We start from the raw sequence: 16,551 nt of genomic DNA on the forward strand, positions 1-16,551 counted from the left end.
GGTATCAAATCACACTGGTCAGAATGGCCATCATCAAAAAGTTTACAAACAATAAATGCTGGAGAGGGTGTAGAGAATAGGGAACCCTCCTACACTGTTGGTGGGAATGAAACTGGTGCAGCCACTGTGGAAAACAGTATGAAGGTTCCTTAAAAAACTAAAAATAAAGTTGCCATATGATCCAGCAATCCCATTCTTGGGCATATATCCGGAAAAGATGAAAACTCTAATTCAAAAAGATACATGCACCCCAATGTTCATATCAGCACTATATTTATGATAGCCAAGACATGAAAGCAACCTAAATGTCCATGGACAGATGAATGGATAAAGAAGATGTGGTGTGTGTGTGTGTGTGTATGTATATATATATATATATATATATATATATATATATATATATATATATATATATACATACAGTGGAATAATAGCCATAAAAAGGAATGAAATAATGCCATTTGCAGCAACATGGATGGATCTAGAGACTATCATACTAAGTGAAGTAATTAGACAGAGAAAGACAAATATATGATATCACTTATATGTGGAATCTAAAAAATGATACAAATGAAGTTGTTTATAAAACAGAAACAGACTCACAGATGTGGAAAACAAACTTATGGTTACAAAAGGGAAAAGGGGGTGAGGGTTAAATTAGGAGTTTGGGATTAACCTATACACACTACTATATATAAAGTAGATAACCAACAAAGACCTACTGTAGAGCACAGGGAATTACATTCTATATTTTGTAATAACCTATAATGGAAAAGAATCTGAAATACATAAAATATATATATATATAACTGAACCATTATGCTGTACACCTGAGACTAACACAGCATTGTAAATCAACTATACTTCAATTTTAAAAGGTAAAAAAGGTGGGAGGGAGGGAGACGCAAGAGGGAAGAGATATGGGAACATATGTATATGTAAAACTGATTCACTTTGTTATAAAGCAGAAACTAACAGATCATTGTAAAGCAATTATACTCCAATAAAGATGTTTAATAAATAAATAAATAAAAATAATAAAAAGTAAAAAAAAAAGAAAAACATAATAAAATAAAATCCCACCACAGCAAAAAAAAAAAGAAAAGAAAAATAAAAAAGAAAAGAAAAAAAAAAACCCTTGTCATTGTAAATTATTCCTCTACCCCTTTGAAATAGAAATCTCCAAGTCTCTTGCCAGTTCTACAACTCAGGACTGTCTTTTACAAGGACCTGGGAGCCATCTCTTTGGAATGTAATCATTGAAAGAGAATTAGCACCTTTATATCCCAGTTTCTGTGGGAGGGTAGGAGCCTAACATCATAGGATGCCTAGCCCTAAGTTGAAAAACTATCTCCTGTCACAAAGATATGAGAGAGATTTTTCCTTTGGATAAAGCCAGTTAGCAAATACAGATGGCCTATGGCCACCTCCTAAGGTCCTTTGGTGTTTTTCCATTAGCTCACTCTCACCCTTAAAAACTATCACTCCTGGGCTTCCCTGGTGGCGCAGTTGTTGAGAGTCCGCCTGCCGATGCAGGGGACACGGGTTCGTGCCCTGGTCCAGGAGGATCCCATGTTCCACGGAGCGGCTGGACCCGTGAGCCATGGCTGCTGGGCCTGCGTGTCCGGAGCCTGTGCTCCATGATGGGGGAGGCCACAACAGTAAGAGGCCTGTGTACTGCCAAAAAAAAACAACAACAACAACAACAACAACAAAAAACTATCACTCCTGCTTCAGCAGTGTTGAGTTCAGCCTTAGTTCTGGCTTCTCTCCATATTGCAATAGCCATGAATAAAGTAACACAGTTAGTGAGTGTCTAGATTCTAAACCTACTCCTCACTTTACTGACATTCTAATGCTGTGAGTCAGGGCTTTCTGTCTCATTAGAATCCTTCCTAGAATAAACATTGCTGTGCTAAAAGCACTTTTATACCGTTACTTTGCTTATTCCAATCCAGTATACTAGACAGGACAGTTCTCAGTATCTTTACTTTACAGTTGAGAACTTAGGGAGGTTAAACACCATGGCTAAATCATACAGCTGGCTAGTGAATGATGAGGGTATAGGCTTTCATGTTTGGGGCCCAAAGTAGGGTTTATATCCTCGTTGCACTCTGGAGCTGTGAATCTAAGTAGAGCCAGACACCTGGGAAGGGATAACTTGAAATACCCACCCAATCCTCAGATTTTGGCAACTCTGAAAGCTTATACCCTCTCCAAACCAGCTAAGTACCTCTGGTCCCTCTAACCCCATTCCAATAGTCCCTCTCCCCACTCTTCCACCCAGCAGCCTCCAGAGGCCTTCATGTAGTCCGGAAAAGCCATTTCCTAAAGCCTTTTCCACCCACATTACTTTCCTTTGAACCAGCTCCCTGTAATGACCCTGTCTTTCCCCAGCCTATACTTAGAATTCACTTAGAAACTGCAATTTGTATACGGACACTTGTCACTTTGCCTTGTGGGGCTGCAAGTATGAGTAGCCTGTTTCTTGTGGGTGTCCTACATTCCAGATTGTCTCCTCTCCTTTCACAGGGTTTCCTAGGGGACCCAGGATGGCAGTGAGGGCAACGGGGGTGAGGTGGGAGTAGTTGTGGCAGAGAGAAATCAGCATTGAAAGGGTGTTAGGGATTAATCCCCAAAATATACCAATAACTCACGCAGCTCAATATCAAAAAACAAACAACCCAATCAAAAAATGGGCAGAAGATCTAAATAGACATTTCTCCAAAGAAGACATATAGATGGCCAATAGGCACATGAAAAGATGCTCATCACTGCTAATTATTAGAGAAATGCTAATCAAAACCACAATGAGGTATCACCTCACACCAGTCAGAATGGCCGTCAACAAAAAATCTACAAACAATAAATGCTGGAGAGGGTGTGGAGAAAAGGGAACCCTCCTACACTGTTGGTGGGAATGTAAATTGGTACAGCCACTATGGAGAACAGTATGGAGGTTCCTTAAAAAACTAAAAATAGCGCTATCATATGATCCGGCAGTCCCACTTCTGGGCATATATCTGTAGAAAACCATAATTCGAAAAGACACATGCACCCCAGTGTTCATTGCAGCACTATTTACAATAGCCAGGACATGGAAGCAACCTAAATGTCCATCAACAGAGGGATGGATAAAGAAAATGTGGTATGTATATATGTATATATATATATATATATATATATATATATTCCATTGTGTGTGTATACACACACACACACACACACACAAATGGAATATTGCTCAGTCATAAAAAAGAATGAAATAACGCCATTTGCAGCAACATGGATGGACCTAGATATTGTCATACTGAGTGAAGTAAGTCAGACGGAGAAAGACAAATACCATATGATATTGCTTATATGTAGAATCTAAAAAAATGATACACATGAACTTATTTACAAAACAGAAATAGAGTCACAGATGTAGAAAACAAACTTATGCTTACCAGCAGAGGAGAAAGGATGGGAGGGATAAATTGGGAGATTGGAATTGACATATACATACTACTATATATAAAATAGATAACTAATAAGGACCTATTGTATAGCACAGGGAACTCTAGTCAATACTCTGTAATGGTCTATATGGCAAAAGAATCTAAAAAAGAATGGATAAGTTTCCCCAGTTTCTGTGGGAGGGTAGGAGCCTAACTTAGGGGTGGGGGGAGGAGGGCTAGTTCCAAGTTGCAAAACGACCTCCTGTCAAGAAGATACCAGAAAGTTCACTTTTCCTTTGGATAAGGACAATTAGCAAACAGAGATGGTCTAAGAAGCCTGCCACTACAGCTCTTAAAAACTCTCCAGCCCTTTGTTTCCACCTAGCTAGGCAACCAGACTGGTCTATGCTCTATGACTGGCAATAGTATCAAAATAAAAGAGTTCTGTTTGCTCATAATATCTGGTATGATTTTTTTTTCTTTAACACTCATGGTTATCCTTTCTGCCTAATCCCTTTCTCCTGATCTTTGCTATTGTCAACTAAAAAATTATTCACAACCTAGAAATTGAGAGGTTTTTTAAAAAATAAATTTATTTATTTACTTTTGGCTGCATTGGGTCTTCGTTGCTGTGCCTGGGCTTTTCTTTAGTTGCAGTGAGTGGGGGCTACTCTTTGTTGTAGTGCATGGGCTTCTCACTGCAGTGGCTTCTCGTGTTGTGGAGCATGGGCTCTAGGCACGCGGGCTTCAGTAGTTGTGTCACACAGCCTCAGTAGTTGTGGCGTACGGGCTTAGTTGCTCCGCGGCATGTGGGAATCTTCCGGGACCAGGGCTCGAACCCATGTCTCCTGCATTGGCAGGCGGATTCTTCACCACTGTGGCACCAGGGAAGCCCTGATAGTTATGTTTTACTTGGTGGGAATTTCTAGGACTTCAAGCCTGGGAGGCAGAATCTCAAGTATCCCTGAGAGTACCGCTCTGAGGAGGCCAGGGAGGGGAGCTAGGATACACAAGAGTTTTGTAACAAAGGGCAGGTAGTCGGAAACATCAAAAGATTACTGTTAATTAAAGAAAACCAGATATGTCAAGTTAAGGAATTTCGGCTTTTCTATGTATGAGAAGATGCAGGAGTATGGGCTCACTGAAATCATTCCTTTGATATGCACCTCAGCTATCTGGGGCCAGTATCCTGTGTTTTCACATCCTGAGTTTCCTCAGGGCTCACCGACTCACGTTGAAGGGCTGCAGTCACTGATGACTGTGACATCCTTTGTTTACTGGTATGGTAGGCAATATTCTAATTGTCTACCATACACTATCTTGCAGTGTATTAGGCAACCAAGTAATACATTATTGTAAGCGCGCGCACGTGTGTGTATGTGACCTCTCCCACCCTACTAAAATTTTCTTCGAGAAGGAATGTATCTAAAATGCTCTATACTACATATGGCCTGGTAGAGTCCTGTCAGTGTTCAAGCTCTGTTTATTGACAAAACATTTTCCTTCTGACACAAACCACAACTGTTTATTCTTTTTAAACAAATGCCAAGGTTTAAAAACATATTTTTATTTGTATTGTTTTCTGCCAGCAGAAAATACTGTGAATTTCTTGCAATGGCCAAGAGGAGGGACTCTGAATCCCACTCATCTCTTTTCCTATGAAGAGCCAAAATTTAGGATACAGGGAGAAAATGGTTTTAGTGGGGAGGCTCCAAGTGTATCTCCTTGGATGAGTCCTCAAGAAGAAAAAAAGGATATCGGTATGGTGGAAGACTTCCTGGAATTTAATTGGGAGCACAGAGGGAGGAATAGAGGCTCAGAGGGAATCTTACTGTAGGCTGCACCAAGGTTTCAGGGCCTGAAAGTGGGATTTGTGCTTCCTCATTTAGCTTGAGCCCTTTGAGAGTATTCCAGTAGCAACCCTTGTTCCTCAAATTTGATGATCCTTAAATCTTCTAACTGTCCTAGGCAGTGTCAAAGCTTGAGAGAAAATTAAGTATTTGTCCAGGTTACCACTGTCCCTATCATGTAGATCATGTATTCTAATACCCCCAGAGTAGAAAAACCAAAGAGAAATGAAGTGACTGCCTAAGGTCTGTCTCTGTGCATGCTGTTCATGATAGCATCAGGTTGTAGATTCCAAGTCTCTTACTCTGGTCTTCTGCCCGGTGTACCATGCTGCTTTTCTCCGACTGAGATCAGGAGTTTGTAGGGCCAGAGAGCAGGAGCTGGATATTGGAGGCCACACAGCCTCCTGCAAGAGGAGGTGGGAGTTAGGCTCTTCTATGAAGTCGCTGCTGTCAGAGCATGTGCTGTGGTGGTGGTAAAAGCCTGCAATGGGAATTTAAAAGAAACACATCATGCATTTTTTAAAAAATTGAAGTATAGTTGATGTACAATGTTGTGTTAGTTTCAGGTGTACAGCAAAGTGATTCAGTTATACATACAAATATTCTTTTTCATTACAGGTTATTACAAGATATTGAATACAATTCCCTGTGCCATACAATAAGACCTTGTTGTTTATCTGTTTTATATACAGTTGTGTGTATCTGTTAATCCCAAACTCCTAATTTATCTCTCCCCCTCTCCCACTATCCCCTTTGGTAACCATAAGTTCACTTTCTAGGTCTGTGAGTTTGTTTCTATTTTGTAAATAAGTTCATTTGTATCATTTTTTAGATTCCACATATAAGTGATATCATATGATATTTGTCTTTCTCTGTCTGACTTACTTCACTTGGTATGATAATCTCTAGGTCCATCCATGTTGCTGAAGATTGCATTATTTCATTCTTTTTTATGGCTGAGTAATATTTCATTGTGTATATATACCATATCTTCTTTATCCATTCATCTGTCTGTGGACACTTAGGTTGCTTTCATGTCTTGGCTATCGTAAATAGTGCTGCTATGAACATTGGTGTGCATGTATCTTTTTGAATTAGAGTTTTCTCTGTATATATGCCCAGGAGTGGGATTGCTGGATCATATGGTAACACTATTTTTAGTTTTTAAAAGAACCTCCGTACTGTTCTCCATAGTGCCCGCACCAATTTACATTCCCACCAACAGTGTAGGAGGGTTCCCGTTTCTCCACACCCTCTCAAGCATTTACGGTTTGTGGGTTTTTTAATGATGGTCATCCCGACTGGTGTGAGGTGATACCTCATTGTAGTTTCGATTTGCATTTCTCTGATAATTAGTGATCTAATTATCTTTTCATGCACCTGTTGGCCACTTGTATGTCTTCTTTGGAGAAATGTCTATTTAGGTCTTCGGCTCATTTTTTGATTGGGTTGTTTGTCACATCATGCATCTTTGAGACAACTTTGTGTACTGGATTGGTAGAAACTTTTATACCCTACCTGGGGAAATGTTTCTCACTACTATAAGTAATATTTAAAGTTATTAGCAGCAGCAGCAATGGCATCAAAGAGTCATATGACTTAGGCTTTCTGCTCTTCTCACCATGAAATGAGATTCCTGAAAAAGTTCACTTCTTAATGTTTAGACTTATAAAAGTATACCTATGCTTTTATTCTTATTCTTTTGTATAGACTGCTGAGCACTGCTGGAGAAAATGACAAAACTATTCCCAATCCATGTTCTGCACCTTGAGCTGAGCCCTAACGCTATTCACCAATTTGACTATTAATACATATTTCTATTAATAAATATTATTCTTGTCCTTTCTCCATAGTGGTGATCTCAAATCTTTATGATCCTCCTCAGATTTCCTGCCTCATGCTTTTAATGATGACCCAACAGGAAAAAGAGAGAAACCAGTAAGCATATATTTCTTGACCTCCTCTCCAGACAACCAATGTAACTGTATTCACACCTGTCCTTTTTCCTTTCCTCTAAACTTAAAGATCTGTACCTCAGTTCCTGGCTAAACCCTCCAAAAGTGCTTTGGATCTCAACTCATTCCAGCTCTCTGTTGACTTCACATCCTCATTTCCCTTCCCTCCTGAACCATGGCCTTCTCCACCCTATTGATTCTTTTCCTTCAGCAAATATACATGCTTAAAACTTCCAAATCCTAGAAAACAAAACAAAACAAAACAAAATACTCCTTAGAGTCTCTTGACCCCTTTACCTACTTTGTTTGCATAACTTCCTATTCATTTTTCACATTAATATTGTAAAGCCCTGTCACACAAATAAAAACACTGTTATCAAATTTCCTAATCACTTTCTAGTGGAAAATCCAAAGGTATAGTTGCATTGTCTTTCCTAATGGATATTTTGTGACATATGGTACTGAACACTACACCTTCCTTCTTGAAGCAGTATTTTGCCTTTTTAAACTTATACTATAAAATATTTGCCTTCCAACTTGTTGCTTCTACTGTATTTTGTTCTTAATAAAAGGGTATTAATATTCACTTAGTTACCTAAGATGAAACCTGCAAATTTCTCTGTGTTCCTTTGTTTTTCTCATCCCTTCCCTCTCCCACAAACACAAATATGGTTGGCCTTAGGCTTAGCCATTGTACATATTAAGTATCTCAAAATCTCACTCTTCTTCCTCTCAATTCCCAGCACTCTTGTCTTATTTCTGGTCATTACATTTCTCCTCAGTCTTTTGTGGTAGACTCTGAGATGATTTTCCTTACTCCACTGGCTCCCTATTTAATCCATCTCCCATACCTCTGCTAGAATGATCTTTCTAAAAGATAAATCTAATCATGTCACTTCCTTCATAAATTTTTAAGTAGTTTCCTATCTTCCTAGACTAAATCAAAACACTGAAAATAACACAGAAGACTTTGTTTCATGAACTGATTTCTATTTATCTTTCTTATTCTTAATTTTGATCTTCTCCCACAGATTCCCTTTCGACCACTAGGCAGAAGGTGTAGCTTCTGAAGACACAGTATTATGACATTCCATTCCTCTTTGCCCTTGAACATGTTTTCTCTCTGCCTAGGATATCAACGTCTTGTTTCTTCTTCTACCTCCCCCCATAACTTTCCCCTGTTCAACCTTTACTCGTCTGTCCAGATTCACCTGGACATGTCATCCTCTGGGAAGTTCATTTTTCTATGTCCCTATGGCATTTGATGAAATTAAATCAAAGTAACTGTGGATTTTCCTATCATGCCTTTCACTAAACTATGAGCTCCAAGTGGCCTGTGAGTGTTCCTGCTTAACCTGCATAACACTCATCTTGCCAGTGAGTTTATAAGAAGGCAGGCAAAATTCAGTGTTGACAAAGGTAGTGAGGTTATTGGTGCTTAACTCAAAGGGTTAGGGCACAAGTTAATGAAGGTCAGATTCAAGTAAAGGTAGTGAGGCTTGCTCTGATCCATAGCTACAGTCTGAGCTCCTGCACACTCTGGGCAGTGTGCACTGATGAAAAGAGCACTGGTTTGGAGTCAGGAGACCTAAGTTCTAGTTCTGATTCTGATATTAACTAACTAATTACAAATCTTGCTAAGTAATTTTCCTGCTCTGAGCCTTATCAAGCATAAAACAGTTTTTGCTCTCTATGTGATTATAAGGTTTATGTGAGATAATATCTCCAAAAAGGTTATATAATCACTAAAGGCCATTCACATGAAGGGCTAGGTGAGGTAGTGTGGATGGAGCCAGGGCCTCTGCTCTGTACATCTCCAGGAGCAATGCTTACACTACAGTCTATGTGAATGTTGACACATGAAGCCATGTGGCGTGACTGCCTTGGATACAGCTTTGGTAATCCATTGGAATATTTGAAATGTATAACTCAGAAAATGAACATTATGTTATGCATATAGAAATTACTCTTCTGCCTTCCACAGTTCCAAAGAAGAATGAGGCAGTACAGATAAAGGGAAAGCAAAGGAAGAGAAACGAAGATGCAAAGAAGTGTAATGGCAAATACAAATTCAAAATAAGAAGTTAAATTTCCTTGTTGAGAAATAGGCTTTGCCTCCACCCCCCTTTTCTTAAAGCATGGGGTTTTTTTGTTGTTGTTGTTGTTTTTTGTTTTTTTGTTTTTTGCAGTACGCGGGCCTCCACTGCCGTGGCCTCCCCCACCGCGGAGCACAGGTTCCGGACGCACAGGCTCAGCGGCCATGGCCCACGGGCCCAGCTGCCCTGCAGCATGTGGGATCCTCCCGGACCGGGGCAATAACCCGTGTCCCCTGCATCGGCAGGCGGACTCCCAACCACTGCGCCACCAGGGAAGCCCAAAGCATGGTTCTTTTGTGTGTGGGGAGGGGTGATGAGAACTCTTAAGATTTACTTTCTTAGCAACTTTCAAATTTGCAATACAATATTATTGACTACTGTATCCAGGCTGTATACTATATCCCCATAGCTTATTTATTTTATAACTGAAAGTTTGTACCTCTTGATCCCCATAACCCATTTCACTTACCCTCCAACACTTTACCCCTCTGGCAACCCCCATCTGTTCTCTGTATAATGAGTTTTGTTTTGTTTGTTTGCTTTGTTTTTACATTCCACATAGAAGTGCAATCATATGGTATTTGTCTTCTCTGTCAGACTGATTTCCTTTAGCATAATACTTTTTTTAACGTTTTTATTGGAGTATAATTGCTTTACAATGGTGTGTTAGTTTCTGCTCTATAACAAAGTGACATATACATATATCCCCATATTTCTTCCCTCTTGCGTCTCCCTCCCTCCCACTCTCCCTATCCCACCCTTCTAGCTGGTCACAAAGCACCGGGCTGATCTCCCTGTGCTATGTGACTTCTTCCCACTAGCTATCTATTTTACATTTGGTAGTGTATATATGTCAATACCACTCTCTCACTTTGTCCTAGCTTACCCTTCCCCCTTCCCTATTCCTCAAGTCCATTCTCTAGTAGGTCTGCGTCTTTATACTCTTGAGGTCCATGTATGTTGTTGAAAATGGTAAGATTTCTTTTTTAATGGCTGAGTAGTATTCCACTGTATACATATACCACCTCTTCTTTATCCTTTTATCCATTGATGGACACACGTTGTTTCCATATCTTGGCTATTGTAAATAGTGCTGCAATGAACACAAGGGTGCATGTATCTTTTCAAATTAGTGTTTTCATTTTATTTGGATAAACACTCAGCAAAGCATTTACTGGTAGTTCTAATTTTAATTTTTTGAAGAACTTTTTTGAAGAACTGCCATACTGTGTTCCATAGCAGCTGCACCAATTTACACTCCTATCAGCCATTCATGAGGGTTCTCTTTTTTCCACATCCTTGCCAACACTTGATATTTGTTGTCTTTTTTTACCATTTTGACAGGTGTGAGTGAGATCACATTGTGGTTTTGACTTGCATTAGTGATGTTGAGCATCTTTTCATGTGCCTATTGACCTGATCTGTATGTCTTCCTTGGAAAAACGTCTATTCAGATCCTGCCTATTTTTAAAATAGATTGTTTGTTTTTCTTATTGAGTGATATGAGATCTTACATACTTCGGATATTAACCGCTTATTGGGTATATGATTTGAAAATATCTTCTCCCATTCAGTTGGTTGCCTTTTTATTTTGTTGATGGTTTCCTTCACTGTGCAGAAGCTTTTCAGTTTGATATAGTCCTATGTGTTTACTTTTGCTTTGTTTCCATTGTTTCTGGAGTCAGAACCAAAAAAAAAATATTGCTAAGATCAATGTTAAGAAGCCTACTGCCTATGCTTTTTTTTCCTAGGATTTTTATGATTTCTGGTTTTACATTCAAGTCTTTAATCCGTTTTGAGTTAATTTTTATGTATGGTGTAAGATAGTGGTCCAGTTTCATACTTTTGCATGTGGTTGTCTAGTTTTCTCAACATAATTTATTGAAGAGACTCTTCTTTCTTTACTGTTTCTTCTTGCCTCCTTTGTTATAAATTGGTTAACCATATATGGGTGGGTTTATTTCTGGGCTCTGTTATCTGTTGCATCAATCTATGTGTCTGTTTTTATGCCAATGCCATATTGTTTTTATTACTATAGTTTTGTAGTATAGTTTGAAATCGGGGAGTGTGATGCCTCCAGCTTTGTTTTTCTTTCTCAAGATTGCTTTGGCTGTTCAGGATCTTTTGTGATTCCATATAAATTTTATGATTGTGTATTTGATTTATGTGAAAAATACCCTTGGTATTTTGAAAGAGATTGTACTGAATCTGTATATTGCTTTGGGTAGTAAGGAAGTTTTAATAATATTAATTCTTCTACTCCATGAGCACAAAATATCTTTCCATTTATTTGTGTCTTCTTCAATTCTTTCATTAATGTCTTATAGTTTTCAGTGTAGAGGTCTTTAATCTCCTAGGTTAAATTTATTCTAGGTATTTTAATTTACTTTATGATGCAATTATAAATGGGGTTGTTTTCTTAATTTCTCTTTCTGATAGCTCATTGTTAGTGTTTTAAAATGCAACAGATTTTTGTATATCAATTTTTTATCCTGCACCTTTACTGAATTTGTTTATTAGTTCTCACAGTTTTTTGGAGGAGGCTTTAGGGTTTTCCATATATAAAATCATGTCATCTGCAAATAGTGACAATTTTACTTCTTTCTTTCCAATTTGGATGCCTTTTCTTTTTCTTGACTAATTGCTCTGGCTAGGACTTCCAGTACAATGTTGAATAAAAGTGGTGAGTGTGGTCACCCTTTCCTTGCTCCTCATCTTAAAGGAAAAGCTTTCAGCTTTTCCCCATTGAGTATGATGCTGGCTGTGGGCTTGTCATATATGGCCTTTATTATGCTGAGTCATGTTCCCTCTATGCCCACTTTGTTGAGAGTTTTGATATATTTAAGTTGATAGCAAGTTAAGTTTGAATGCATTCTAAAACTCTATATTTTAATGCCCCCATCCAAATTTTGTGGTTTTTATTTTTATTTATTTTTGTTTTTTAATGAAGTATAGTGGATTTGCAATGTTGTACAAATCTCTGCTGTACAGCAAAGTGACTCAGTTTTAAACATTATACGTTCTTTTAAAATATTCTTTTCCATTATGGTTTGTCCCAGGAGATTGGATATAGTTCCCTCTGCTATATAGTAGGACCTTGTTGTTTCACATTTTGTGTTTTTGATGTCACATTTTACATCTTTTTATTCTGTGTACCTCTTACCTAATTATTTTAGTTCTAGTTATTTTTACTGCTTTTGTATTTTAACCTTCATACTGGATTTATACGTTATTAATCCACTACCTTTAATATATATTTACCTTTACCAGTGAGATTTTCACTTTCATATGTTCTCTTGTTAACAATTAGTGCCCCCTTTTTTCAGCTTAATGAAGGTTCTTTAACATTTACTGCAAGACTGGTTTAGTGGTGATGAACTCCTTTAGCTTTTGTTTGCCTGGAAAGTTCTTTATCTTCTTTTCAATTCTAAATGATTACTTTGCTGGGTAGAGTATTAACTGGTTGGAATTTTATTTCTTTCAGCACTTTGAATATATCATGCCACTCCCAGCCTGCAGTTTTTGCTGAGAAATTGGCTGATAGTCTTATGGGGGTTAGCTTCTGCATAATAAGTTGTTTTTCTCTTGCTATTTTTAAGATTCTCTCTTTAACTTTTGACATTTTCATTATAATCTTGGTGTGGCTCTCTTTGGGTTCACCTTGTGTGGAACACTCTGGGCTTCTTGGATCTAGATGTCTGTTTCCATCACGAAGTTAGGGACATTTTCAGCCATTATTTCTTCAAATATGTTTTCTGCCCCTTTCTTTCTCTCTTTCCCTTCTGGTACCCCTACAATTCAAATGTTATTCCTCTTGATGTTGCCTCATAGGTCCTTTAAGCTATCTTCACTTTTTAAATATCTTTGTTCTTTTTGCTGCTCTGTTGGGTGAGTTCCACTGCCATGTCTTCCAGATCACTGATTCTTTCTTCTGCTTCATCTAGTGTGCTGCTGAACACTGCTAGTGTACATTTCAGTTCAGTTATTGTATTCTTCAAACCTGTGATGTTTGTTTTCTACTTTCTTTTATTATCTATAATTTTGCTTAAAGTTCTCACTGTGTTTATCCATTCTTCTCCTGTGTTTGGTGAGCACTTTAATGACCATTACTTTGAACGCTTTCTCAGGTAAATTACTTGTCTCCATTTCATTGAGGCATTTTTATTTCTTTTCCCTGGGTTTTTATCTTGTTCTTTCATTTGAAACATATTCTTTGACTCCTCATTTTTGCTTGACTCTCTGTGTTGTTTCTATGTGAAATAGCTATGTCTCCCAGTCTTAAAGGAATGGCCTTGGGTAGGAGATGAACCTTATCATTTAACCTTTCCCTAGCTTGTTGTCTCTCAAACATTTGTGTTTGTCTAAGCAGCCTGATTTATTCTGGGTAGTTCTCAGTTGTTGAGAATGTGCCAGGACCTGTGAGTGTCCTAGAGGAGGGATCTCAGTTTTGGGCTGATTGACAGTTAGACCTTCAGGCAGCAGCTTTTAAGATATGCAAATATATACGGTCCTGTGGGACTGAAATTGTAGACTCTGCTGGCATCAAGACCAAGAACCCGGAGGTGTCCCTTTGAGAATGTTGCAAAATTCTGGGCTCCAGTTGAGTGTATAAGCACCTTTCTGGGAGGTACTGGTGAGCTGTAGTGAAGTCAAGTGAAAGTACTGGCTAATGTTCCCTGAGAACACTTCTGTAGCATCTAGATGTGTGGTTAACTTGAACTCTACTTCTCAGGCTGACACTCCAGGACAAGTAAATAGGCCTTTTGCATGGGAAGACTGGGGGTTGTTTCAGTCTGCTGTCTGTGCAGTGCCCTGGGGGTGGTAGCCTGCCAAGAACTATCTCTCTAATTGTTTCAGACCTGTGGAGCCCAGAAAGGCAATCCTATTGGCCATCAGAACTAGGCTGACTCAAGGAGCATTCCCTGTGTGGGCTGTGCTCACCTGGCCACTTTGGTAGGGCCATGGGGTAGTAGTGCGCAGGGGCAGGTCACTCACCTGGCAGGTTAAAACATGTCTCTTTAGGAAACTTGTAAATTCTTTGTTTTTTTTTGAAATTATGTAAATCTTTTTTAAAGGCTAAATAAGCCCTTTGAAACCTTTACAAACCAGAAATGTCTCTCTCAAGGATATAGAAGCCATTGCTTTGAAATGTATCAAGGATCATAGAACCCCCATCTCCCAGTCTCCAGTCTAACTTAGATGCCTGGTTCCAACTGCAAAACCATGAATTGCCATAAAAACATGAGAGGTATTTATTATTCCTTTGGCTAAAGGCAATTAGCTAATATGGTTGGCCACCTCAGTTACCAGGTGAATCTAGGATGAACTATGTGTGAAAATTGGTGCTGTCAAGTCCTCTTACTTGAGGACTAGTTATTGTTTATTTTGACAACATGTATGTAATGGGTTGTATCTTCTTGGATATATAAGAGGGTAAGATCCCTTTCTGTCTCTGCAATCTCTTTAGCACATCCTTTGCCTGTAATGCACATCATATTCTGGTTTAATGCTTATTCAAAAACAAAACTTTTTTCTTTCTCTTATACCTTTCTGGAGACGGATTCTGGGGTGGCAGAAGATTTTGTTTTTAATTATATTTCCCCCACAGACCCAAAACAATCTTGGTAAGAAATGTAAATGAGGCAGAAAAATAATTATCACATTCTCATAGTCCTCCCTCTCTTTCCTCTCCCTTTTCTTGTCTCTCCCTACACTTCCTATCTGATAGTTCCTCTTGAGAATTTATTTTGGTATAAAAATAACTGTGCCCAGGGTCATCACCTATAAAATGGGGAACAATAAAACAACTTATATCACAAGATTAAATGATTTAATTCCCACAAAGTGCTAAGGATAGTGTATGACATGTAATAAGCACTATATATATTTGTTATTGTTAATATTACATAATGGCAAAATCTTTCATCAAAGAGCAAGTCTGTAGCTACTTGGCTCACAGAGTTTCCACCAAGTACAAACAGATAGTGTGTTGAGTTACCCACCATTTGGGATTATCTCAGACTAGTTTTCTTCTTTATCCTGTGCTCTGCATCAGCGTCCCCACCTAATCCTTCCTGACTCTTCTCCCACTGCTGCTAGCAGTGTTGACAATAAAATGAAACCTCTCACCTCTAGATATGATCACTTCACAAACAGGATATATATTATGCTGTGCTACCTCAGATCTGGTAAAAGAAACAACAACAACAACAACAAAATAAAAATATTCTCCTTAGCCGTGCTTCTCATAAATGTGGTAAACGTCAAATGATTTAAATTTCAGCAACAGGGCACCAATAAAAGGGCCATGAAGTTGAAATTCTTGAGCAAGGTGCAAATTATGAGGGATGAGTGTCATTCTTTGCCAGGAACTTGGAGGAAGATTAAGACTTCTCTGGAAGAGACTAAAAGATGGAGTGGGAGGGATGAAAGCTGATAGCTGGGAACATCTTTTAACAGAAAATGTGCCCTTGTGCTAATTACAGAAAGGTGCTCATCTTATATAGATAAATAAGGGGAAAAAAAGAAACTCCCTCTTAGAAGAAGAAGACCCTTGAGATTATGGAAGGTAAGCTCAGTAGAGCTGGGTTCCAACCCTTATTTGCCTATTCAAGTGAGTGTCATTGTGAAATATGAGGACCACACAACTAGACACTGCTGCTGGCTGGGTGCTGCCACCACTTTCTATCCATGCTTGCACCTCTCCTATGCTTGATAACAAGTAGTAGATTAACACCTGGGACTAGATACAGAGATCCTGGGACATAATTACAGATCCTGGAAGGGGCAGTAGATCTGAGGAACGGTCCCACCTAGTTCTGCCTTTGATGGTGGTGAGTGAATTTCCCTACCCATGTTTCTTATGCAGTCTTTAATCTTGCCAGTACTGAGCTGTTTTCATAGCTACTTCCCACTCCATGTGATCTCTTAAAGGATGATAGAGAAGTAGATTGAGAGAGATAGCTTATAGCTTTGTGAGAAGATTATTAAAGAAACTCATAGAACATGGGAATGATTTGGAAACCACTGTGACCCCCTGCCTCAGCTGAAGTCTGTGTCAGTGAAGAAGAGATCTCTCATTTTTCTAGGCGAATCATAAAAGGAAAATCTATAAAATCACCTCCTTATTTACCTGAGAGGCTAAGTGCATTGAATTTCTAAAGTTACTGTGTTTCATTGAAACATAGTTTGTAAGACATAATTAATTTTA

The 16,551-nt window shown here is 38.7% G+C and overlaps 1 protein-coding gene across 1 annotated transcript in view; it reads right to left on the reverse strand.

The window, feature by feature from the left end:
• Positions 1-5,565: 5,565 nt before the first annotated feature.
• The window catches only part of TESPA1 (thymocyte expressed, positive selection associated 1), a gene marked incomplete at both ends in the record, with an annotated part of 32,675 nt that continues 21,689 nt past the window's right edge, over positions 5,566-16,551 (reverse strand). Inside the window, one exon of the mRNA XM_079714949.1 lies at positions 5,566-5,771. Coding sequence (XP_079571075.1) covers positions 5,566-5,771 — 206 coding nt within the window. The remainder of the gene's footprint in view (positions 5,772-16,551) is intronic.

The sequence above is a fragment of the Hyperoodon ampullatus genome (genome assembly GCF_949752795.1).
Source record: "Hyperoodon ampullatus genome assembly, chromosome: 11".
NCBI lineage: Eukaryota > Metazoa > Chordata > Mammalia > Artiodactyla > Ziphiidae > Hyperoodon > Hyperoodon ampullatus.